This window comes from Haliotis rubra, unplaced genomic scaffold (assembly GCF_003918875.1).
Source record: "Haliotis rubra isolate DU_JTF1 unplaced genomic scaffold, ASM391887v1 Scf1606, whole genome shotgun sequence".
NCBI classification, from domain to species: Eukaryota; Metazoa; Mollusca; class Gastropoda; order Lepetellida; family Haliotidae; genus Haliotis; species Haliotis rubra.
In genome coordinates this window covers 40,001-66,053 of record NW_025765566.1, presented here as the reverse complement: position 1 = coordinate 66,053, position 26,053 = coordinate 40,001, and the positions used below count along the sequence as shown (strand labels likewise).

Sequence of the window (26,053 nt, the reverse complement as noted above, 5' to 3'; positions counted from 1 at the left end):
ACGCTCACGGTGAAATGCTCGCTCTTATTTTTCACATAGAATAGGAAAGCCACCATTTTGGTTTCTCTACGATTGATTTTAGCTATCCTAAGTTGGTCATGAGCAACTTAGACTTTGAAACTTAACTTTACGATTGACTTGGGTAAGATTGGTTAGTGGAACGGTATGCCGATCTTAACGTCACGCTAAGATTGGGATTCTAGGGGTTTACGATTGGCATAGGGCTAAGATCGGTTAGTGGAACGGCACCCAGGACTGAACTGTTTCAGGCTTCTTGACATGGTTGATGCTTGTTCTCGTAGCCCATGTGAGTAGATCGATGCTCATGATTATTTACAGTAAATGTAGTTGGAATATTGCTAAGAGCGGCTAAGAAACAACTTACAAACAGATGCACATGTATTTATGTAAACATGTATCACTACGCATGTATTTATGTAAACATGTATCACTACGCATGTATATATGTAAACATGTATCACTACGCATGAATATATGTAAACATATATCACTACGCATGTATATATGTAAACATGTATCACTACGCATGTATTTATGTAAACATGTATCACTACGCATGTATTTATGTAAACATGTATCACTACGCATGTATATATGTAAACATGTATCACTACGCATGTATATATGTAAACATGTATCACTACGCATGTATATATGTAAACATGTATCACTACGCATGTATATATGTAAACATGTATCACTACGCATGTATATATGTAAACATGTATCACTACGCATGTATTTATATGTATCACTACGCATGTATGTATCACTACGCATGTATTTATGTAAACATGTATCACTACGCATGTATTTATGTAAACATGTATCACTACGCATGTATATATGTAAACATGTATCACTACGCATGTATATATGTAAACATGTATCACTACGCATGTATTTATGTAAACATGTATCACTACGCATGTATATATGTAAACATGTATCACTACGCATGTATATATGTAAACATGTATCACTACGCATGTATTTATGTAAACATGTATCACTACGCATGTATATATGTAAACATGTATCACTACGCATGTAGTAGAGGTGTAGAGGTGAAGTGAGGTGAGGTGAGGTGAGGTGAGGTGAAATTGGGTTTTATGTCGTGCTTGAGAATATTTCGCTCATATGACGACGTGCATGCGTGTGTAAGTGTATGTGCGCTGCTTGTACTAGCCCAGATTGAAGCTGGTTTTATAAAGGTGGGGTGCACACTATTGAGAAAAGGGAGGGTGCACACTTCATTTTCACCCGAGTTTCAATGGTCATTTAATAAACTTTCAGAACAAAAGGGGGGGTGCGCACCCCTGCACCTCCCCTCTGGATCCGCCTATGTAGCCCTCTGAGATACCATGCCGCAGTGAAACATGAATACCCCACTCAGACACATTATACTGACTCTGAGCCGACCAGTCCTTGTTGTACCCATTAACGCCGAGCGCCAGGCAGGGACCAACAAGTACCCTATCTTAACGTCTTTTGGTATGACGCGGTCGGGGATCGAACCCGCGACCTTCCGCTCTCCGGGCGGACGCTCTAACCACTACACCGCGGAGGCGGTCCAAAGGAGTAGAGAGAAATGGGGAATTGCAAACTTGAGACATGGGACAAATGCTGTACTGTCGATCAAGGAACTTTATTCTTCTTTTCTGTGTTACGTGTTGATTCCTGAGTCCTACCCACGCGTACACAGTATTGCACTTGGAATATTGTTGCACAAAGAACAAAGCCATCACATAACAATATACAGATTTAAACAAGAAGACAAAGTCATCAATATCCCCCGCAATTGCCAAATAATCTTCATGAATATGTCTAAGAGTTATGATTATGTCAAATGTTTTGGCGTGTATATAGCAAAGTGGAAGGAGAGTATTGAAAGGTCTTAAAGTTCTGCTCCAGAAAGGAGCACAACTACCAATCTCAGCCAAAATCAAACGTGTTGCCATGGAAACGCCAAAAATATTTTATCCAGAATTTAAGGTGCTTTTAGTAATATTCCACTAGGCTATCCAACCGCCTCCGTGCTTCCAGTTATCAGACTGAAGCACCTTCAGTTGTCCTTCTGTCATATCCCCTCGGCGTGGCACGTCAAATTTCTTCCACAACAATAGATGTTTTTCTTGACGGGAAATGCTCAGCGTCACACCTTTCACATTTAACGTTGATGGCCAATCTTCTCCAACATGTCGTGCTCCTTGCAAAACTCGTGCAATTCAAGCAACTGCTTGGCTGCATTAGTCGACATTTTAACAAACGCTCTCATTCAACTCCAAAAATTCACCCACAAAATGAAAACAATCTGTCTCTTAGCCCTGAATCCTTACCCATGAATGAAGCAATCTTGAATTTCCCGCGCTTGATTCCATATGGCATGACCTGACAATCCAGTGATCAACAGCATGAGCAAGAATCTTCTCAATTGGGATACGGTGACATGTGTCAACCAAATCAGCGAGCCTGACCACTCGATCCCGTTAGTCGTCTCTTACCATAGGAGGAGTTTGCGGAAGAACAATTCTAAACCCGATCTTTACGGTCATTTGGATGAAATATTGATTGCGCTATATAAAATAAACTTCTTGTACATTTTCTGAATTTCACAAAAAGCTATTTATTGTAGTTTTCTGAACCTCTTCAGCTTATCAACTCAACTCCTCAACGCAACTACTTTTCAGCCTGTCAATTCTTCAGTAAAAGCCAATGTATCCCTGTAGTTCCCAGAGTCTCTGTACAATAAATCCTGCTGATGAGAGTATCAGTTTTGTGTTCTTGCATCCAAAGCAATATTCAGCACTCGAACAGAGAACACATATTTGAAGAGAAAACATATTTGCTAATTACAGAAACAGACCAACACTCACACATTCCATTGACACACGATAATTGTTTGAAATCAGGGATAGAATTTCAGCAACCCATGCATGACCGGATTAGGTGGTCTGGCATGTTGACAGGTCTTCTCATGCTGTTGTCAGCCTGCAAAGGACAACAGAAAGGAGGTTCACACATTGTACCCATGTGAGGATGAACCCGGGTCGTCGGTGTGACCCTATAACCTCAAGGCTATTCCACCCAGCCAAAACTGCATCAAACCAGTAACCAAGGTTGTGAGTAACATCACATTCCATCCGATTAAATAGTAATCAACAAATTCCCCAGCTCCATACTCCATATTTAATCAGTTTATACAATAGTACAGAGACGTACTGTGACATGGAATCCCCATGAGCTAAATATCGATGCAAACTAAATGGTTTTACATAGCTTATGGCAATATTCCAGCAATATTACAGCGATGTACATCAGAAGTGGGCTTCACACATTGTACCAATGAGGGGAATGAAACCTGAGTCTTTGGCATGACAAGTGGATGCTCTAACCGCAGGGGGAGTGGGGGAGTGGTTAAAGCGTTCACTCGTCACACCGAAACCCAGGTTCGATTCTGGTGTTCCCCTGCCGTGATATTGCTAAAAGCGGCATAAACCGTACGATTCTGGTGTTCCCCTGCCGCATAAACCGTACTGACTCAAACCGCCCCACAAACAGTTATCAAGATGTGAAGGCTGAAAACAGATGTTGAACCACTGAACAACTATGGTCCAATATCAACTTAACCATCAACTAACTGTTCCCTCTCTTCTTCCTCATTTTCAGCCACCATGAAACACCATTGTACAATGTCTTTTGCCTTGCAGTTTATTCCATACAAATATCACAAGCATTCAAACGTAACATTATTCGTTTAGATCACAATACTCCAAACCTATATATTCACGACTTCCAGATTACAAAGAAACAGTATGACAACTTCAGCACTCTCAGAAATAATCTTTAGTTATAATAGACTGTAGTGAGTTTAGCTTTATGTCGCTTTCAGCATTATTCCAGCATTATTCCAGCAATATCAAAGGGGGGGGGGGGACACCAGAAATGGAGCACATTGTACCCATGCAGGGAATCGACCCCGGATCTTCGGCGTGAACGCTTTAACCACTTTCAAAGCGAAGTTGGTTTCAACAGGCAGTGCAGGGTGGCGTTTCTCAAGAAAACTATGATCGTGGGTTGGAATTTCTCTTCCCTGTGATCATATGTCTGGGTTTGCCAGTACCATGCCTGTGCTCCTGGTTTTCACAATAATGGTAAACACTCAGGACCTGTATCACTTCTGGCATTCCTCCCTCAATATGCTGCTATATTACTGGAATACAGTTACATGCGCCACTCAAACCTATCCACTCTCACCAGAGAAACAGTACCGAGGCCTCACGACATCAGCACTCTCAGAAATAATCTAGAGTTGGGGATGTCATGAATCGGTTCCCCTGACATTGAAAAACACACGCTGGACATCCGGGTTCTCCTCCATTTTCTCTGTCAGCTTCTCCACGATTTCCAGCTCCTGTGGCGGCGGGTCAACAGTGGTCATCGGTAGGAAGTCCACCATGAAGGAACGGATGTCCACATGTCCCTCTAACTTGCCCTTCACTGACATCAAAGTCGTTGGGTCACATATAAACTAAAATAGAGATGTTGTTTCAGAGATGAATGTTTGGAAAACTGGCTTAAAAACATTTGATTATCAATAAATTAACTATTAATCAACACAAGCATGAAAAAAAGACTGTTCTGGTCAATAAATTTGAATAATATTTTAGGACCGGTCAGACATTATTGGGAGAGCCTCATGAAAATGTGTTTCATTTATGGAGGTAGGAGAGGTATTGAGGAGTAGTATGGGTCTACAGTAGAGAATAACTGGTTCTCCAATCTGTATAATGACCAAACTCACTGAATTGGTGACACTGTAAAACATTCACATCCTTTTTATGAAATGGAAAGCAATTGCCTCCTAAACTAACCTTAAGAAAATGTTCCTCTGTTTCATCCTTCTCTGTGGTAACATCTTCTGCCCCTGCTTCGATAGCAACTTCCACGTACTTGTCCATGTCCACATTCTCCTCCGACAGTGTCGCCATGATTACGCCCTTCTTGTCAAACGCATGCCTCGCCATGCCAGGCTCGCCTATCGAAGCGCTGCAAAACCAACACGAACATCTCACCAAAATCTCCATCAACAGTTTTCAACACCTGCCAAGAACCCATACTTCAGATGCAGTTTGATATAGTTCAGTTGTCCTATGGTTGGTTGGTTGGGTAGTCGGTTTAACTCTACACTCAATATTTCAGCTATATGGCGGCGGTGGTCTGAAAATAATTGAGTCTGGACCAGACCTTAAGAAAATGTTCCTCTGTTTCATCCTTCTCTGTGGTAACATCTTCTGCCCCTGCTTCGATAGCAACTTCCACGTTCTTGTCCATGTCCACATTCTCCTCCGACATGTCAATCAAGTCAGCGAGCCTGACCCTCCGATCCCGTTAGTCGCCTCTTACGGCAAGCATGGGTTACTGAAGATCAATTCTAACTTGGATCTTCATGGGTAGGTAGGGAACTTCCTATGGAGAGTTTAGGCTGGTACCCAATCCTTGTGTTTCTACAATACAGAGTGACCATCTCCCTTATTTGATTCAAGGGCAAAATAGGTATACATTATAAAATGATGTCCCTGTTCTGATTCAAGGGCAGAATACTTCTACAGCTATGGTACAGAATATCCACATTTGCAACAGGATGTTACTGGGTTGGGTTAATGTTAGGCCTATGTGTATTAATACTTTTTATGTCACATCGGTTTTTGAGAGATACATACCCAAACCTCTTGATAATATTTTGAAGGTCATTCTTGGTTTTTGTGGACTTTGCAGTGAAGGCTTCAACGACGAAAAACGTTCCACAAGGACCTCGCCCTTCGAAGTACACCACAGAGGAATTGTCTCTGGCCTTTGCCTATAAACAACACAAACATGTAGAAATGTGACTTACCAGGGGATAACATGGGCAAGATCACTTTGTTTAAACAATCTGCACAGGCAGTGTTGAAGAGATACTTAAAAAATCCACTCTCTGAAGAGTGAGAGAGTGAGTGAGTGAGTGAGAGAGTTTAGTTTTAGGCTGTACTCAGCAATATACCAGCTGTCTGTAAATAATCGAGTCTGGACCAAACAATCCAGTGATCAACAGCATGAGCATCAATCTGTGCAATTGGGAACTGTTGACATGCGTCAACCAAGCCAGCGATCCTGACCACCCGATCCCGTCAGTAGCCTCTTACGACAAGCAAGGGTTACTGAAGGTTCATTCTAACCCTGATCTTCGAGGGTTCACTCTCTGAAAAGTAATATTAACAAAAACATACAACTGATACCTGTTATAAGTCAAATGGAAATGTTTACATTGAATTGAACTTAACCCTCTCTCAATCATTCAAATACCAGCAAATGGCCAAAGATGTTTTAATATAATTGAAAAAAATATTGGTCGACCAACCAATCCCATTACACAAAAAAACACATCCACATTACCCACAGTAACCTCCTCCCTAACATCCTGCTCCCTCATCCCCCTCCCATCTCCCCATCCATCCTGCATCCACCCACAGTAACATCCTGCACATCCCTCCCCATCCACCCCACACAATCTCCTGCTGTATCCATCCAGTAACATCCTCCCTCATAACCCTGCCCCTCATCCCCCATCCATCCACAGTATCCACAGTAATCCTCCTGCCCCTCATCCCTCCCCTCCTATACAGTCCACCCACAGTAACCTCCTTGCTCCTCATCCCTCCCCCATCCACCCACAGTAACCCTGCTCCTCATCATCCCACCCAGATCCTCAGTAACATCCTGCCCCTCATCCCACCTCATCCCTCTCTCCATCCCTGCCCTCATCCCACCTATCCAACCACCTGCCCCTCATTCTCCCTCTCCCATCCACCCACAGTAGCATCCTGCCCCTCATCCCTCCCATCCACCCACAGTAACATCCTGCCCCTCATCCCTCCCATCCACCCACAGTAACATCCTGCCCCTCATCCCTCCCATCCACCCACAGTAACATCCTGCCCCTCATCCCTCCCATCCACCCACAGTAACCTCCTACCCTCCCATCCAACCACAGTAACATCCTGCCCTCATCCCTCCCATCCACATAACCACCCACAGTAACATCCTGCCCCTCATCCCTCCCATCCACCCACAGTAACCTCCTACCCCTCATCCCTCCCATCCACCCACAGTAACATCCTGCCCCTCATCCCACCCATCCACCCACAGTAACCTCCTACCCCTCTTCCCACACAATACTTACAGCTGCTTCCAGAGCAGCCTCTATGTTGGCAGCAGGAACATTCTTTGCCTTGGCATCAGCAATGATTCTGGCTAATGTTGGATTTCGTTTGGGGTCGGATACTCCTGTGGCTGAAAAAATCAAGAATGTCCACTGGTCTTTATCAGCATCACGATTAGGGATATCTAACTCTTTCTGAGGTAGATTTAAAAACTTCAAATACTTAAAGAACAGTTTTGAACACAAGGAGCTTAGAAGTTAATGCATTCGGTCATCACGAAGATCCAGGTTCGATTCCCCTAGTATCCCCTACTGTGATATTGCTGGAATTTTGCTAAAATACCCACAAATAGCATTTTTGTATTTTTCATTAGTTTTCGGATCTGACCAATTAAAATACTGGGAAAATTAGGATTTATGGGGTTTTTTTTGTTAAAGATCAACAACAACAAATTGTCAAATATTCTATCAACCTGTATAAATGAAGGAGTCAGCAATATTCCAGCTATATGGCAGCGGTCTGTAAATGATCGAGTCTGGACCAGCCAATCCAGTGATCAACAGCATGAGCATCGATCTATGCAATTGGGAAACGATGACATGTGTCAACCCGGTCAGCGAGCCTGACCACCCGGATCCCATTAGTCGCCTCTTACGACAAGCATGGGTTACTGAAGATCAATTCTAACCCGGAACTTCATGGATCTATAAACAAACAGTATTAAACAGATACTCGACATGTCAGAGGTGAAAGGCAAATGAAATTCTGGCCTCTACTTCTCTACTACAGATACAGAGGATTTGCGCAATTACAATAACGCAGTGCACTAATTTCAAATTCTTATATAAAAAACATTGGTTAAATTTGAGGTTAAAAACTAGTCGACCAGCAGATAATTTGACATTTATAGGAATGCTAAAAAAGGTCTTGAGCCAGTCAGATGTGAGTTTCCTCAGCAATTCGGCTTCACTCCATCTTGATCGTAAATTTCAATCTCGTCAATAGATGCAATTTTACTCCTGGTAATGCACTGACAACTCAACACAAGGGAGGCAACTCATAGTAAATTATGAAACTTGAAGATATAAACACTGAGACTGGGGTGAGGTGAGGTGAAATTGGGTTGTACGTCGTGCTTGAGAATATTTCACTCATATGACCATGTGCATGTGTGTGTACGTGTATGTACGGCTGCTTGTACTAGCCCAGACTTAAGCTGGTTTTATAGTGCTAGCCCACTGAGATACCATGCCGCAGTGAAGAATGAATACCCCACTCAGAGACATTATAATGACTCCAAGCCAACAAGTCCTTGTTGTACCCATTAATTCCGAGTGCCAGGCAGGGACCAACAAGTACCATATTTTAACGTCTTTTGGTATGACGCGCGGTTGGGGATCGAACCCGCGACCTTCCGCTCTATGGGCGGATGCTCTAACCACTACACCACGGAGGCGGTCCACTGAGACTGGGATAATAGGGAGTACCACATTTACTGTAATTAGAACTCAGGCACTTAGAAAATATTATAGACGAGGTGAAATTGGTATAATCTCCCAAGTGATTGATCACTTTGTCTCACAGGAAAATGATCATAGAATACAATGAGAAAATCAAGCTTTGAAAAACAAACCTTGAACAACTGCCCTTATCTGATTAGCAATGTTTGAAAACACTTTGTTTCGTTCCGAATCTTTCGCTGTTTTGGTGCGCTTTATGTTCTGCCATTTACTGTGTCCGGCCATACACCGCATCGGCAAAAAAAAAGTGGTGTGACTTATGGCTGCATATTTGGTCCTGCACAATGGGTGGATGCTTAACTGACGTCCACACAAGCTGTTTGGGCAGCTGGAATAGTCCCTCGTTTGCCATATTGAACAGCTAAATGCTGGTAACAGCCGAGTACTTGATTTGATGTCTGTGAGATTAAGTAGCAGTTTCCTTGTGACATTCGAGTAGGCTGCAGCCATGATGAATTACTAATAAGTTTATTGTACTTTGTTAATGGTTTTCTTCTGTGACCATTATCAAGCTATTCCTGTCTGTGTACCTGAAAATAGGAAGATAATCGGTCAGTTTGTCTTGTCACTTAGGTTTAATGATTTCATATGGTTGTTGGTTAATGTCGCTTTAAGCAATATTCCAGCCATATGGTAGTGGTCTGTAAATAATCAAGTCAGGAACAGACAATCCAGTGATCAACACCATGATTGATCATTGATCTACACAACTGTGGAATTAGGTTTAACGTCGTGCTTGAGAATTTTTCGCTCATATGACGACGTGCATGCGTGTGTATGTGTATGTGCAGCTGCTTGTACTAGCCCAGACTTAAGATGGTTTTATAGTGCTAGCCCACTGAGATACCATGCCGCAGTGAAGCATGAATACCCCACTCAGACACATTATATTGACTCCGAGCCGACCAGTCCTTGTTGTACCCATTAATGCCGAGCGCAAGGCAGGGACCAACAAGTACCATATTTTAACGTCTTTTTGGTATGATGCGGTCGGGGATCGAACCCGCGACCTTCCGCTCGCCGGGTGGACGCTCTAACCACTACACCACGGAGGCGGTCTACACAATTGGGATTCAATGACATGCATATGTATCAAAGAAGTCAGCGAGCCTTACCGTCCAATCACGTTAGTCGCTTCTTACAACAAGCATGGGTTGCTGAAGACCAATTCTAACCCAGATCTTTACTTGCACATGGGATTAATGAATGACATTACTTTTGTTGTTGTCGATCATTTAAATCCTCCAATGTGTCTCATGCAATATTGCACCTAGTGTTAACAATTAACAACTGCTATATCGCAGTAATGATTCATCTGAAGCTCTTAGGTAGACTTTCACCTCGAGCAAGTCAGTTACCTAAGAAAACATGAGTATTGAGTATGTGAGTAATTGAAGTTACAAACGTATATTTAATCATAAATGCGTAAAATACTTTATTTCTGGGGCGAAATATGAGCCTGATAAGGTAGATCATGGCAGTTTTCAATATACAGGAGAAATGGATTTTTTATTATTTTTTTTAGTAGTTCCATAAACTTTTGTCATGTGAGTGTAACGCTTGTAATTATTGCAGAATTAAAATGATAGTTTCATCACTCATCGACAAGACGATAGCCGCGATGGGGTTCAACAGTCAAGACAGGGTCATGTCTTGATTGTAGGATCCCATCGCTGCTCATGTCGAACATTCAGAACAAGACGAACAGGTTGGGGAAACCAACCGATTGGCCTATAAAAGGCCGAACGGGATATTATAGGCCGTTCTGCCTATTTTCCTATAGGCCGATCGGGCTATATTTGACCATTATTATTATTATTTCACAATAATCAATTTCTACACGAAATGGTTTTATATGATCATAGAGATGAATATAGTTAATGGACCTCCTCAGTTTTTTGGACAAAATGGAAATTTATATAATGTTCAGGAAAAGATGTTTCATTTAAGAACACAATTTTGCACAGATTTTCATTTTGAAAACTAAAACTGAATATCTATGTCATTAATTTTCAGCGAAAATTGTCAAAAATATTATAGACATATTTAATTAGCAATTTCCAAACTCCTTTACTATGTGATGAAAATGCTCAAAAAGGTTTGAATGAAAACCTTAGGACATCAAAACTTGAACGATGTTAATATTCTCATGCGAAATGCACCACATTAAATTTATTTGATAAATATCATAATTAAAGGCCAATCGGCCTATAGCAAAGTTTGGCCTTACGAAATGCATCCTTTCCATGTTTTAATTTTCATGAATGTGTGTGTGTGTGTGTGTGTGTGTGTGTGTGCCCATGATTAGTGTAGCTTTATAACAACATAATTAATGATGGCTTGAGTAAAATGTGAAATATATAGCCATCTGTCAGAATATACGCACCCGATATAATGTCAACAGACACTTTTTAACATACACATTGAACAGCTTGACCGGGTAGGCTCGTGAGTCCGAACGTGTTCCACTTTCTTGTCTTCGAATAGGAGACTTACAAAATGCATCGCCAAATGAGAGTTATTTCCCTTGCAAGAAAATTAAACTGAGAAAAGCGGCAACATAATCTCTGGAACTAGAGACGACCTGCCTTGATGGTGCCTTGTGTAATGCCTTTGGCGAATACGTACACAATCAAGTTTTTAGACATCTTGTTTTTTCTTCTAAAAAAACATATATCACGAAGTTATGGGGTAAAAGTCTCAGTTTACACGGCGTTGTTATTCTTGGTTTATCTTCTATTTGAATTATTTATAATTATGTGTACAAATGTGGTGTTATTTTAGCATCTTACATCATTCATTTCACGCCTGTTAGAATATTTAATAACCTTTGCTTAAGTTGATACAAAATCATTTGTTTCTAACCACCTTCTTCTGAAATCAACGCAAAATGATATAGTAAATATCTGGATTCCGACACCGATTTAATTTTATTTTTCCATGATTACGATCCATACCTTGAACCACGAAATAGCATTGATATTTCATTTTTACACCTTGATATCGACTAATACAACATGGGAATATGTTATGAGTTTTAAAAAAAGTAAATAATAATGATGTATGGCCATTTTGGACCCGGGCTCCATTCTTAGCCAAAACAACTCTAGTTTGGCATCGAACACATGTAATGTTTCACGACCTGTTCTCCCAAGTACTGCTTTATTTGGAGCAAATTTACCAGTTCCGGGGAGGTTGTTTTTCAGGAATAATGTCTGAATCATATCTATGGAAAGGTATGAGATGGTACCCGAAATCTCTTATTCATAAAGTAGGAAAGGTCCATTTTTCCATCAGTTTTAAATCATATACAAATTCATTTCACATGAAATGAGAGAAAAGAGGATGCGTGACTTTATATCTGTGGCAACGGACAAAGTTAACTGTTTGGTGTTGGTTGGGCAATCAAATGCTATCTAATCACAAGCAATGTTTTGGAGAACTGGAATGTTTAAACGTAAGACCTGTTTGCCTACCATGTAAATCCGCGGAGTAACATAACTGATAACAGAATGGGGCGCTTGTGCTGTTTTTTGCAAAGCTGGGCCCCGTCTCTTATATAGCAGTGGGTAAGTATGGTTTAACGCCGCTTTTAGCAATATTCCAGCAATATCACTGCGGGGGACACCAGAAATGGGCTTCACACATTGTACCCATGTGGGGAATCGAACCCGGGACTTCGGTGTGACGAGCGAACGCTTTAACCACTCGGCTACCCACCGCTTGAGTGGCATGTGTACCATGTAGACATTTTTTTGCAGATTATGATAATACAAAATATAAATTATCTCTTCTATTTTTGTTTGTTTATTGTGCATTATAAACTAGCGTCCAAAAGAAACGCCACCAAACAGCTTTCTTCACTAAAACACAACAAAAGCAAATTATGGTAACAAGAAGTGTTGTATTGTAAAACACAATCAGTCAGCAACAGTTCTTGAAACTTTTCAGTTAGAAAAACGAAACAGTTCGTGTTCTGAAGGCACATGGATGACACAGGGGTGCAGTGCCCAGTATTCGATCGCCAACGCTGATTCGTCTTTAAGGTCTTAAACTGTCCTGAACAACACAGATGATTCAGTATCGTGTGTGGCCACCCCTAGCAGTGATGCAGGCTCTAACGCGGCGTCGAACTGAGTATGTGAGCCTTCTGACGTCATCATTAGGGATTCGGCGCCATTCCTCTTGCAGGGCAACTGCCAAAGCGTACCTAGTCATTGGCGGCTGTTGACTTTTCCGAATACGTTGCCCCAGATGGTCCCAGAGGTGTTCGATTGGAGACAGATCGGGTGATCTCGCGGGCCACTGTAGCAGTTGACGTTGTAAGTGTTGAGGAAGTCACTAGTGATCCGAGCTGTGTGAGGTGTGGCGTTGTCCTGTGGAAACAGAGTCCTTGGGTGACGTTGCAGGTAAGGCAGCACCACAGGACGTAAAATCTCGTCGATGTAACGACGTGCGGTGTGATTACCGTTGATGATGACGAGATCTGTCTCCTGTTCCCCACAAATTCCGCCCAAGACCATAACGCTTCCACCGACGTAATGCTCCACTTCTTGGATGCAAGCAGGTGCCGTCCGTTCGCCCCGACGTCGGTAGATTCGAACACGACCATCAGATTTGAAGAGCTGGAACCTGCTCTCGTCACTGAAGAGCACACTTCGCCAGTTTCGCTGCTGCCACTGCATTACGGTCCTGGCCCACCTCAATCTGGCACGTCGGTGTCGGAGCGTTAACGTCATGCCCTTGAAAGGTCGATAGGCACGGATACCATGCTGACGGAGTCGTCTTGCTACGGTCAGTCTGCTGACTGCATGTCCAAGGCTATTGGCGCTTGATAACGTCACAGTGAGGTAGCGGTTTCTCAGATGGAGCACCCGTATCGATCTTCCTGTGGGGTCGTGACCTTGGGTCTGCCACCCCTGGGTCTGTCAGCAGTACTGCCAGTCTGTCTGTGACGTGTGACAAGTCTGGCGATGGTGGACTTGCAGCATCCCACGAGCCTGGCCACGTACTCCTGTGTTGCGCCCATCTGAAGCATACCAATTGCTCTTTCCCTCTGTTCTTTGGTCAATCGAGGCATGTTGGCTGCTTTCAATCGTGTCACATGATGAGAGAGAACAAATCTAATCAGGTTTTATACCCTCATGTCATACGGGTAACTTTGTGCACAATTTCCATTTTTTCTGTGCGAATTCATTTAACTCACCAATCATCAAAATCTCGTGCACTTGTTCACTGGAATAGACAGGTTGTGGCCGAGGGATGTGTTTTCAGCCGTTTTTCAGCAGATTGGCAATTATTTTGACAATTCATGATAATTTGTATTTTGGTGGCGTTTCTTTTGGACGCTAGTTTATTTCACTAGGGTCTTTGGCCTTTTCAATTCCGTTGTTTGTTCATATTCAAGAAGCCTGTTTCAAGTAAACACCTGGGATCGTTCCACAAAGCGACCTTAGCGCTACGGCGGCGGTTTGTAAATAATCGAGTCTGGACCAGACAGTCCAGTGATCAACAGCATGAGCATCGATCTGCGCAATTGGGAACCGATGACATGTGTCAACCAAGTCAGCGAAACTGACCACCCGATCCCGTTAGTGGCCTCTTACGACAAGCATAGTCGCCTTTTACGGCAAGCACATGGGTTGCTGAAGACCAATTCTACCCCGGATCTTCACGGGTCTCTTTAAGAGGAGTTACGATCACCTAATAATATAAGCGCTGAGACCGCTTTGTGGAAAGGACACTGGGCCCCGTTTCACAAAGCTATCATGACGCTACGACTGTCTTTAGTCTGTGTTACAGCATAGGAGCTACGACAATCGTAGCGCTTCGATAGCTTTGTGAAACGGGGCCCAGATCTAGACATATTTAGGGAACTTCTGATGATATGATTGTCAGAAACATGTGAGCTGCAAATAGACCAAATTTCAAAATGTGACGTCGCGTGTTGCCAGGTTGAGACTAAAAAGTTAACCGGGAATCATTCCGTAAGATAACCACTGACTGACTGAGTATGGTTTTACGCCGCTTTTAGCAATATTCCAGCAATATCACGGCGGGGGACACCGGAAATGGGCTTCACTCATTGTACCCATGTGGGGATTCGAACCCGGGTCTTCGGCGTGACGAGCCAATGCTTTATCCACTAGGCTATATACTCCACCACCCCCATAAGATAACCAACAAACAACAAGGAACTTGATACTCACATACAATGCGGGTCTTTTTTGTGACTTGAGATATACATGTAATGTGAGATCAGATGGAAGAGTTAAGTGAGTGAGTGAGTATGGTTTTATGCTGCTTTTAGCAATATTCCTGCAATACCACGGCGGGGGACACCAGAAATGGGCTTCATACATTTTTATGTGGGGAATCGAACCCTGGTCTTCGGCGTGACGAAACCACTAGGCTACCCCACCGCCCCGGAAGAGTTAAGTCCGCTGAAATTCCAAATAGAAAGACTATAGAACATTCTCCAGATCCCTGGGTTAGAATATCCCATCGGGTTGTAGTATATCCCAGAACTCCGCCTAGATGTAGCAAAAGTCTAGATATAGCACATCACCGGGTCGTATCAAATATCACATGTGAATTGTATTAAACTTGGAACAGTGTTACACAATCAATACCACTTCCACAAAACAAAGGGTAAGGTATAAATGTTGAGTTTTACGTGATATTTCTCCGCTAACTAACAATCGTGAAGATCGTAAATAAACTTTTCTTTCTCACGCAAAATTACATTTAAACTGAATGATTGAGTTAAAACATATGTAACATATGTTATATTTGGGATAACACTTTCTTAGTAAAGTACCTTACAACCTCAGAGTCAGGCACCTAATAGCCAGCACACAGATTCAGCCGCCCAACCCGCTAAGCCAACGCGACTTCCACTAAAAATTATAGTTTTTAAAATAATAAGGCTTTTATAATCTGCCATTCCTGACTTTTCTGACGGACAAAATCCAAACGTTTTCGGGAATATCAACAAACACCCATTTATGACGATGATTTCTCCACTTCTCCATGGTTTTCGACACCTGAAATTCATGTCACGATCACATATCACACATACCGAGTCACGTCAACTCAGCCTCGATTCAAAGTCGCGACTCCGTAAATCTAAATGCCTCTTCTGTGACCAACTGCGACCGGTGTTCCTCTCATAGACTGGTTTGCCTGCCGTAGAGTGCTTGCGCTCCTAACAGCACTTTATGCAATCAATCAATCGTCGGGAGGCGAAAGGCAGAATGCTTGTCTAGCTCTACTTGCGGCCATAGTTGCGACTGGGTTACAGTCGTGTATAGGTTTTATGCATAAACCTAACGATGAGTGAGTGAGTTGGGTTTAACGCAACTTTCAACAATATTCCAGTTATATCATGTGGGACAAAAGCTTGAAATGATGCAGGTCTCAGAAATTTACCCATTTCGATGAAATGCCAAAACCTGTATAGCGACCCGCGGCGTTTTTTACCAGTGGGCAACCTGTGTCCACTACAATGACTGAGCGGGCTGTTGCCTGGTTTTCCTGAAACAGCTAAATGGGTTTTATTTGATGTACCACTTCCAGGTTTTCAATTTTGTTAAGAAATTAACGTCCCAAGTTCTTCTGCGCCGAAGGGGCGGTGAGGTAGCCTAGTAGAGTAGGGTTCGCTCGTCACGCCGAACACCCGGGTTCGATTCCCTACATGGGTACAATGTGTGAAGCCCATTTCTTGTTACCCCCGCCGTGATATAGCTGGAATATTGCTAAATGCGGCGTAAAACTAAACTCACTCACTCTTTTGCGCTGAAAATGAAATGTTCACGGAGCCCGCAATAGTCCAAGTCCGCCAACTTTGTCTCCTGGCGAGCCTCCTTGGGCTGGGGTTCAATGACCGCCTTTAAGGAAATATTCTGAGACGGACTGTCAACCAGTTAGGTGGACTGATGAAACAGCCTTCCCAAAAATCACTCTCTTGGGCGTAACTGACCACTGGCCATCAGTAACTCATTCCGGCAACTGACCGCTCGTCCAACACAGCTCCACACATCACTGCATTGTCCGTAACGCCATTCACCCACGTCATTCATATCTTACCCAGCAGGTATTCTCCACACAGGGCTTGAGACACTGGATAAAAACAGGTTCGACCGGTCAAGTTGGTCATCCACCCTTGTGGCCGTTTGAGCAACACAAGCCTGGACAGTTAGAATCGTTCATATCGGGTAGTGCAACCACGTCTGCTTTTCAACCTCGAGGTAAGATATTGTACATTATAGTCTCTTGAAGGAGGGATGAGTTCAAAAGTTGTCGGATTAATTATTCCTTAGGTTTAGGAGTGGATAGGGTGTTGGGTAGAGGTTAATGGCACTGCAAGGTTTTCATGCGTCCAAGTCAAAATCAGCTTACTTTATTTCGCCTTATCTTATCGGGGCGGTGGGATAGCCTAGTGGTTAAAGCGGTTGCTCGTCACGCGGAAGGCCCGGTTCGATTCCCCACATGTGTGAAGCCCATTTCTGGAGATCCCCACCGTACTATTGCTGGAACATTGCTAAAAGCGGCGTAAAACCCAACTCACTCACTACCTTATCACACCAAAGGTAGGACACGTGTCACGTATTCCATTATTGAATGTTTATGATTAGTTTCGTCCTATTCCTCAATCAAAGGCAAAATTCACCGAAGAGACGATTCATGGAATCCACCCATGAAGTTTTATCGTCAACATTTTCAGAACTCGTTTGTTATTCTGAATATTAAAGAATAGTTGCATTGAAACACATATAATAATACCAAAATATATTTCTTTCATTCTTCACGGTGGGATGTATAATAGCTTAATAATCTATACGCAAAGACTTCAGCCTGAAACCAACAAACAACAAAGAATATTATACAGTTAATAATTCTTTTATAACATTAACCAAGTTCACAAATCAAAAACCATCACTGATAAATAACAACAATGGAAGTGAAAAATAGAGTGATAGTCCAAAATTGTAAGGAAGTACATTTACAATATTATGGCAATATGAAATATATACATTAAATAGTGAGTGAGTTTAGTTTTACACCGCACTCGGCAATATTGCAGCCATATAGCGGCAGTCTGTAAATAATCGAACCAGGACCAGACAATCCAGTGATCAACATCATGAGCATCGTTCTACGCAACTGGGATAGGATGACAAGTGTCAACCAGGTCAGAGAGTCTGACCATCCCATCCCGCCATTTACGACATGCATGGGTTACTGAAGACCAATTCTATCCCAGATCTTCACGGGTCAAATTGTAGGGCAGTAAGGTTACAATATCGTGACGTCCTGAATGCTTTATTAGTTTCTGCTTTTCTACACAATTCCAGATCATACTTAACTCTTAAAGCCATTCGTTACTACTCGTGTCATTCCGGCAAGCCGGGTGGCGTAGGTCACGGAAAGAGGCGAGTAGTTACGAATGTCTAAAAGCATCTAAATATAAACTAACATTACATAGCAACATTATTGTTAAAACACAAACCTCTGTTCAATCTTTACATTTATTATGTATAAAGGGGAAAAGGGAAGGGTTGGCTTATGCAAACTCTAAAATGCCTTTATTTATCATCCACAGACTTTAAAAAGAGACAGCACCATGCCCCGTGAGATGGAAAAAGCCAAAGCTATCTATGTCAAAAGTTGTGAGGAATGCCACCGTAAGTATCCCAGTTGCTAACAGTGATGTAAGATATATAGTTCATATCACCTGAATGTCTTTTGATATTAAGTAACTTAACACGAGTAAACAAAAGAAATGCTCAAATCCGAGTTTTTATGAACTTGATTAACTCGTCCTGATTTTGAATTTCAGAGAGTTACGCCTTGGACACCGCAAAGAGGACCAAAGTCGGACAGACATGCCCTCAACAGATGCCGGTCGAGTCTCCTTTTCTCCTCGAACGGTCATTTACATCAAGGGAGACAACCCTGGCAAAGTTTTTTGATAATATTAACTGATAACCAAGATACTATTTTGGTTTGAAGAAGCATTCTGGCACATGATCCTTTGATAATTTTACAGATGTAACCCTGTTACTTTTCATAAGGATTTGTACTTTTTAATGTTTTGCTCATCTCCAGCATCAACTGCAACCAACAAGAGAGCTGGCGGACGAAAACAATGAATAAAAGTAAAATCAAAACAGTAAAAGTTTTTTAATTTATATATTATGCATTTCGAGTCACACTGTTTGGGAAACACTTAGGAGATAAACCTAGTGTGTTTGAAAATCAGAGACATGTTTTACTGAATTGATGGCGACTAAATTTCAATTGGAACTGCAATTGAAATATTTAGTCGCCATCAATTCAGTAAAGCATGTCTCTGATTTTCCAACACACTAGGGTTATCTCCATTCTACCATGAACCATTTAAAATCGAACTTCCTCGCTCTGCGGAAGACACTGCGTAATCCGGCATGGGGCGAGAGGCGAATTGAACTCGTCTGTGAAGGGAGCGGTAGGTGCCGTTCGTATTTGTTTAACATTACAACATAACAATATTCTGTCCAAAGAAATCAAACTACTGTTTATTCAATGCAATTATGTAATACCCGAGATCTTGGGGTTTTTTTCATCCCAACTCCACACGACTAAAACCAGCCTATTGTTTTGTGTGCCGTGAAACTGTACCCCCCTGGCCACACTATAATGGAATCGTCTGACCTACTTATTTTCTTCGAAGTAGACAGAACCGCCGGTTAACTCCTAACGGCCGGTTAAATCCTTAACCGGCCGTTAGGTAACCGAACGTTAAATATGCGTTGTTCAAAACATGGTTAGTCATGCCGTTAGCTAACGTCGCCGTCAAAGTTTAATAGTGTGGTTAACGTCACTGGTTAGCTTCCATATATCCCACAATCCGTTTTCTGTTTACTTCCGGATTACCAAAAATGGAATCGCGAAATGTCGCCTGCACCCCAAGGAAAAAGAGAAGTCGAAATTTCTCTGCTGACGATGAGAATGTAATCCAGTCAATGGTTGAGGCCAACTCTATAGTTTATCATAGGCATGCGAATGTCGTAGCGCTACGAGCGCTTGTATTGGAACACAAGGTTCCAGACGTTTGCATATATATTTCAAAGACATATGATCCCAGCTCTGTGTGGGACTTACTTCAATTCAGACAACAGAAAAGTCATTTTAATGAAAAACTATAGCACAGCTATAGATAAAATATGATGAATCCATGAAAATACATGTAATATTAATAGTAGAAGCATGTTTTCAGTGGATAGAATATTTACAAATATTACACACAGGAGTTACGCTTAGACGGCTACAGTCTTAACGAATCTTTGAATTCCCACAAGACCTATCGCTCACTTTTCACTCCTTAAATTGTCATGACTGTATGGCCAAGTCATTAAGATGCTATCAATATCATTTATTAATTATTTGCCAAGTCTGTCAAAAATTGTAATGTATGAACACACAGGGCCAAATCTTTTAACATCAAACAATATAGATGTTGTGACAATAATACCATTAGCTTTTATCTGAAATATGCATTCAATGCCAATAGAAACTTAATATGTTACTAGCACCACGTGCAAGTAATCAAACTGTAATTGTACTATAGGCCCCAGGGCCAACACTGCTGAATTTAATCGATCTATTATTCGACTTTACTGTTGACAGGAATCTCATGAATAAAACTGTGCAATATCGTCATTATCTGAACGCCTTCACAGACGCATATTCCGGAACGATGTCTTGAAAAACATGAAGCTGCGTCTAAGTTATAGATGAACATAATTTCCTCGATACTAATTGATCAGATGAACCTCCATTTAGTTCAATTCACAAGTGACTATAGAAAATGCATACACAGTTCTTTTCAATTTCTTCAAGGACGGAAAACATGTATTATATTTCATAAGTGTATTATAGAACGCTGCAACGATTCGGCAGAGAAATACTATTGTGCCATTGTATCCCTATTATAAAATACATCAGTGTATAACATTAGCATTCAGATATTGTTATAAAATAAGTTTAAAATTCCAAACATTATCGTGTAAAATGACAAGAGATAGTGTTGTGTTCGCTGTGACAAAAAAGGGTTTCGATATTCAAATATAAAATTTAATCAAAGTGACTACGAAGTAGGCCTGCATATCACTCACAACTCACAACGTTTTGCGAAGGCCGGTATTCAGACGCCAGTTACATCACATATATTTCATATTCAGCGGCGACAAATGCATCACTGAATTCTAAGGCTGGGACGGGTACTCGAATCCGGGTCGGGTACAGCTGGAATCGAGTCCTATTTCTAGGAATCGGGTACCCGGAAAGGGTAAGAGCTCTGTAATGACAAGGGCTTGTCTTTTTCGTTTTTTGACGTAACACACATTTACATCGTTGAGTGAGTGAGTGAGTGAGTTTAGTTTTACGCCGCACTCAGCAATATTCCAGCTATATGGCAGCGGTCTGTAAATAATCGAGTCTGGACGAGACAATCCAGTGATCAACAACATTAGCATCGATGTGTGCAATTGGGATACGATGACATGTGTCAACCAAGTCAGCGAGTCTGACAACCCGATCCCGTTATAGTTGCCTCTTACGACAAGCATGGGTTACTGAAGATCAATATTCTAACCCGGAAATTCACGGGTCTTTACATCACTGGTATTGTCCGATTAATGGAGCCTAGTTTTAATGACTGTAATTTATCTGTGCATGAGCAGTGAGTAGATAAGTTACAGTAGCAGCAGGAACGAAACGTTCGTTGTTATAACGAGGAGTGTAAGTAATGGTGTTACTCTCTATATTGGTTAAACAGACGTAAATTAAATAGCTTGGAGTCAGTTTTAATGTCTTATAACGACTTTTTCAAGTTTTCTATAATAGTCTCTGTCAAATCGTGATTGAATTCAGAGGTTGACTCGAATGTATTTTTTTTTACATTTCCGGGTACATGTACTCGATTCCGATTCGGGTAATTAAGTACATGCGGGTACTCAATTCCCTTTTTTCCTACTCGTCCCAGCCCTACTGAATTCCTCATACATTGTAACCAATACCAAGTGTCTAGATAAACTGAAACGAAAGGTATTGGAGGTGGAAACAAATGCTGTGCTCGCAAGACAACACCTGTTTGAAATGTAAACAAAGAAAATTTCAGACTTTATACTGTGTAGCATTTTCTCAAATTTTCAGACACCCATTTGCATGGAAAGAGCATAGTAGCAAGAAATAGGAACAGGAATGTGATGTGTTTATACGAAACTGTCAAGTTTCTGTGCAGCGTGACACCATGATTGACGCAAAATCACGCAGAACGACAACGGTAATAATCGGCATTTCTGGCCGCTTCTTCTCTTTCTCAAAATGAAACGATAAAAACCTGTAAGAATACACACATTGTCAGAATCATTCTGATTACTTACATCTCATATTTATGTACAAACGATCCCTGAATCAAGGGAAGGGTCCTCGCAAAACCCATGTCTTCCGCCATTTTTTAAGAAATCTCAACGGTAGTGATGTCATACGTTAACATTGTTGTACATATTTGGCAATTTCTCTGAGGTGAAGGTCGGTAGAATAAGAGTATACACAATCACCATATCCCGCCGATTACACTTTCAGTATCATAATGCTAATCGTTCGGATATCTTTTCATGAAACTAATTTCATTATCTACATGTAGCCTTGTTCAATATCATATCATACGTGGATATAGGGTGTACGTGTTATATTCTTTGAAAGTATTTGTTTGAATAATATTTACAGAAGAAATTCACACATTTAGTGTAGTAAAGCATATATAAACCTTTCAACAAGTGTTAAAAACTGAAACGTAGGCATCATGTACTTGTACAACATGTATTTTAGTTCCTATGATGTGCATAGATACAGTTTCGTATGTAACTCTTCGTCAGAATAATTTCCAATATCGAAGTCCAGTCCACGATACACCCTATCCTTTCTTTGCTGAACTGGCCTCATGAAAGCAGCGTTAGCCATGAACGCCATTTGCGAGTTAACCACACTGTTAAAAAGTTAGCGGAGGTCCTTATGTGTGTTAACTTAACGTCACGTTAACAGCCTGTTAAAAGTTAACAGAGTTTTGAACAACAAGATAACCCTCTGTTATTAGGTAACAGTCAGTTAAATGTACTTAACGGCTGGTTAAAAGATAACCGAGTTTTGAACAACCGGGCCCAGTTACGCAACAGTTTGAAATGGCGGACGAGCCAGTGTTTACATTTTGCGAAAGGTTGAAATTTGAAGTGACAGTGGGCAATACTTGACTGACTGTCGAATCTGAACCCTGCAGAATCGAAGGATAGATACTTTCCTGATCAACCTACGACCTGTAACTCATCAAAGACTGTTGATTTTTATGACCGGCCGATCATGATTTCACGTACTGCCTCCACCCCGGCATGCGACAAAAGGGTGACAGTGCTGCTGCTTAGTGTACATGCGACTAACTTGTGATTCCTTGGAACTTTGTTTTCATCGTTTGGGACTGGACTGTGTCCAAGCGTTTTTCAAAGTAGATGAACATAACAGTGACAACCTTGCGGGGAAACTGGCAGAGAGCAGAATTATTTTGTGAACGATGCAACGGGATATGATGGAGTATGACTATGAGTGGCATAAATGTGGTGTTTCGCCAGACCGTTAGATCTATCTTATAATTTCCCATTCTAAACGGAATTAAATATACCATTTACCAGGTAGGTAAATGTTTACTAATGTTTTGCTGCATATTTTGTATAAATAGGGATGTATTTTTACAAGGCTTTCTGATTTATATGTTAGATATTGTTTTGTTTATGTTTGGGGCTGTGTATTGTAATTGAGTTTGAATATTTTTATAATAGAAGGTAATATGATAGTGAGGTTCCCTCATAATTGTGTGTGTGTGTGTGTGTGGGGGGGGATCATATAATTGTATTTTTCGAGTTTAAATAAATGTTTTATCAGCATTTCCATCACGTCTGTTGTGTTGATATTAGTCATGTTGGGGGTCAAGCTGAAGTAGTGCGGCAGTGTTCTATACGTGCGCAGTGAAGCGCAATGAAATCAAACGCATTTTTAATCCAAAAATTTCCAATTGCCTGTGTGGAATATTCGAAAGTCAGCGTCAAAATCCATGGAGTTGTTGTTATGATCCGCCATCATTGTGGTCAAACGGAAGTAGTTCTCACAATAAGATGTGTTAATGCGCGGTGAAGCGGCCTTACAATCAGATGAGCGTCAATCCACAATTGATGCCGTCTGATTTTTCTGAACAACCAATCAGAATCTAGTATTTTCTTGATTCATGGTAGAATTTTAAATATTTAAGGATGGAGAAAAATATCTGCTGGTAAACCAAGAATCAAAATCTTGGTAAATCAAGGACTCACGATCTAATAGTCATGTCATGCCCAAGGGAATCCGTAAAAAGAACGACTGGATCAACCAATCCCCAAGTAAATGTATTTTGCTTCCTTGTTGTTTAACGACGCACTCAGCAATACCATAGCAATAATGATATGACTGCAGTCTGTAAATAAGCGATTCTGGACCGAAAGTGAGGTGAGGTGAGGTGAAATTGAGTTTAACGTCGTGCTTGAGAATATTTCGCTCATATGGCGACGTGCATGCGTGTGTATGTGTATGTGCGGCTGCTTGTACTAACCCAGACTGAAGCTGGTTTTATAGTGCTAGCTCACTGAGATACCATGCCGCAGTGAAGCATGAATACCCCACTCAGACTCATTATACTGACACCGGGCCGACCAGTCCTTGTTGTACCCATTAATGCCGAGCGCCAGGCAGGGACCAACAAGTACCATATTTTAACGTCTTTTGGTATGACGCAGTCGGGATCGAACCCGCGACCTTCCACTCTCCGGGCGGACGCTCTAACCACTACACCACGGAGGCGGTGGACCGAAAGTCCAGTGATTGACATGATGAATCTCAAACAGCTAGACGATGACACGAATCAGCCAAGTCAGAATCTGACCACCCGATTGCGTCAGTCGCTTCTTACTACAAGCATGGGTTGCTGAAGGTCAATTCTTACCAACCAAATTTTCATGGGTCACCATTGAATATAGGCGGTGTGAGTTTGACCATCTAATTCACATGGATAGTCATGAGGGCGAAGTTCCGATTCGAAACTGCCATAAATTGGTGCTTGCACGATTAAATATAAGGGACGTAACTGTACACTGGCCCAACCATTCTCCCAACAGGATATGACGTATATGACCTTAAACTAGGTATGCTTGCTATCAGTATTAGAGAATGAAACAAATACTGTTTCTATAAAACACGAGGCCTAGTGTTGGGAATTGGTGTAAATCTCATAATTGATGATTGGTTCATTACAACCGATCAATCATCAAAAATAATTGGTTAGCGTCATTTATCAAATTTTCCTGGTTATGTTTGTTAATGCACAAAAAATAAAGAAAAAAACATGTAGTTCTCTCGGGTTTTTTCGCAAATTGCACAAAATGCATTTGCAAATTTCACATCTTTAAACGATGACTAGTGTGTTAGGAACATACATTTCCTGGAGTTGTTAAGATAAACTTAATCATGACTTGGAACGAGCTTGTAGTGCTTATGCAATGTCGAGACAAAATCAACCTTTTGAAAAATATTGTTATTGTAAAAAAGTGGTCCAAAATTGTTTGTGTTCGATTATGACAAAACATGATCGATTGCTTGGTCTTCGATTATTTCAATTAATCGGACCACCACTAACGAGACCTACTTATGAATCCTACCAGGGACATTGTCGCGTTATCTCCCACGTAAAAATTCAAGCCTCAGGTTTACAAATATACCAAAGCGTGACAGAGGGGACATTTGTCGCAAATTTCATTTTTTCATCACACTATTCATTTTAATATTTTTCAATTATTAATTTAAAACATCCATCCACGGATTTAAAATGCATGGTCCCGGACTAAGCAGTCTCCTAGTCGAACATCTGACAATAGAACATGGTTCCATTACATTTCTTAAATTTGGTAACATATTTACAATGAAAGGTTATAGGTACTTTCGCCAGGAACAATTTGTTGCTTGTGCACGTGCGTGTGTGTGCGCATGCATGCGTGCGGTAGTACTAGTCCTGTCGAGACATTCCGGTTTTATTGTACCAGCCAACTGTGATACCCTGCCGCAGTCAGTGAGTGAGTGAATCAGTCTAAGTAAACTTAGGCTCAGTATTATTCGTTACACTGCTATACTGAGTCTCAGCATAGCAGTTTAACGAATAATACTGAACCCAAGTTTATTTAGACTGGTGCGTGA

At 41.5% G+C, this 26,053-nt stretch overlaps 1 protein-coding gene and 1 long non-coding RNA gene across 2 annotated transcripts; one reads left to right on the top strand and one right to left on the bottom strand.

Annotated features, from left to right (window-relative positions):
- Positions 1-3,713: 3,713 nt before the first annotated feature.
- LOC124271502 (probable transcriptional regulatory protein Teth514_1449) lies at positions 3,714-11,243 on the bottom strand. Its single transcript, XM_046706654.1, has 6 exons — positions 11,130-11,243; positions 8,857-9,273; positions 7,244-7,353; positions 5,745-5,881; positions 4,896-5,070; positions 3,714-4,552 (listed from the first exon to the last, which is right to left on the bottom strand). The coding sequence occupies exons 2-6, from the start codon at positions 9,191-9,193 to the stop codon at positions 4,343-4,345; spliced, it is 969 nt and encodes a 322-aa protein (XP_046562610.1). The 5' UTR covers positions 9,194-9,273; positions 11,130-11,243; the 3' UTR covers positions 3,714-4,342.
- A 5,598-nt stretch (positions 11,244-16,841) lies between these two features.
- LOC124271500 lies at positions 16,842-18,883 on the top strand. Its single transcript, XR_006897055.1, has 3 exons — positions 16,842-16,992; positions 18,348-18,429; positions 18,585-18,883. It is a non-coding gene; the product is annotated as an uncharacterized LOC124271500 (long non-coding RNA).
- Positions 18,884-26,053: the final 7,170 nt, after the last annotated feature.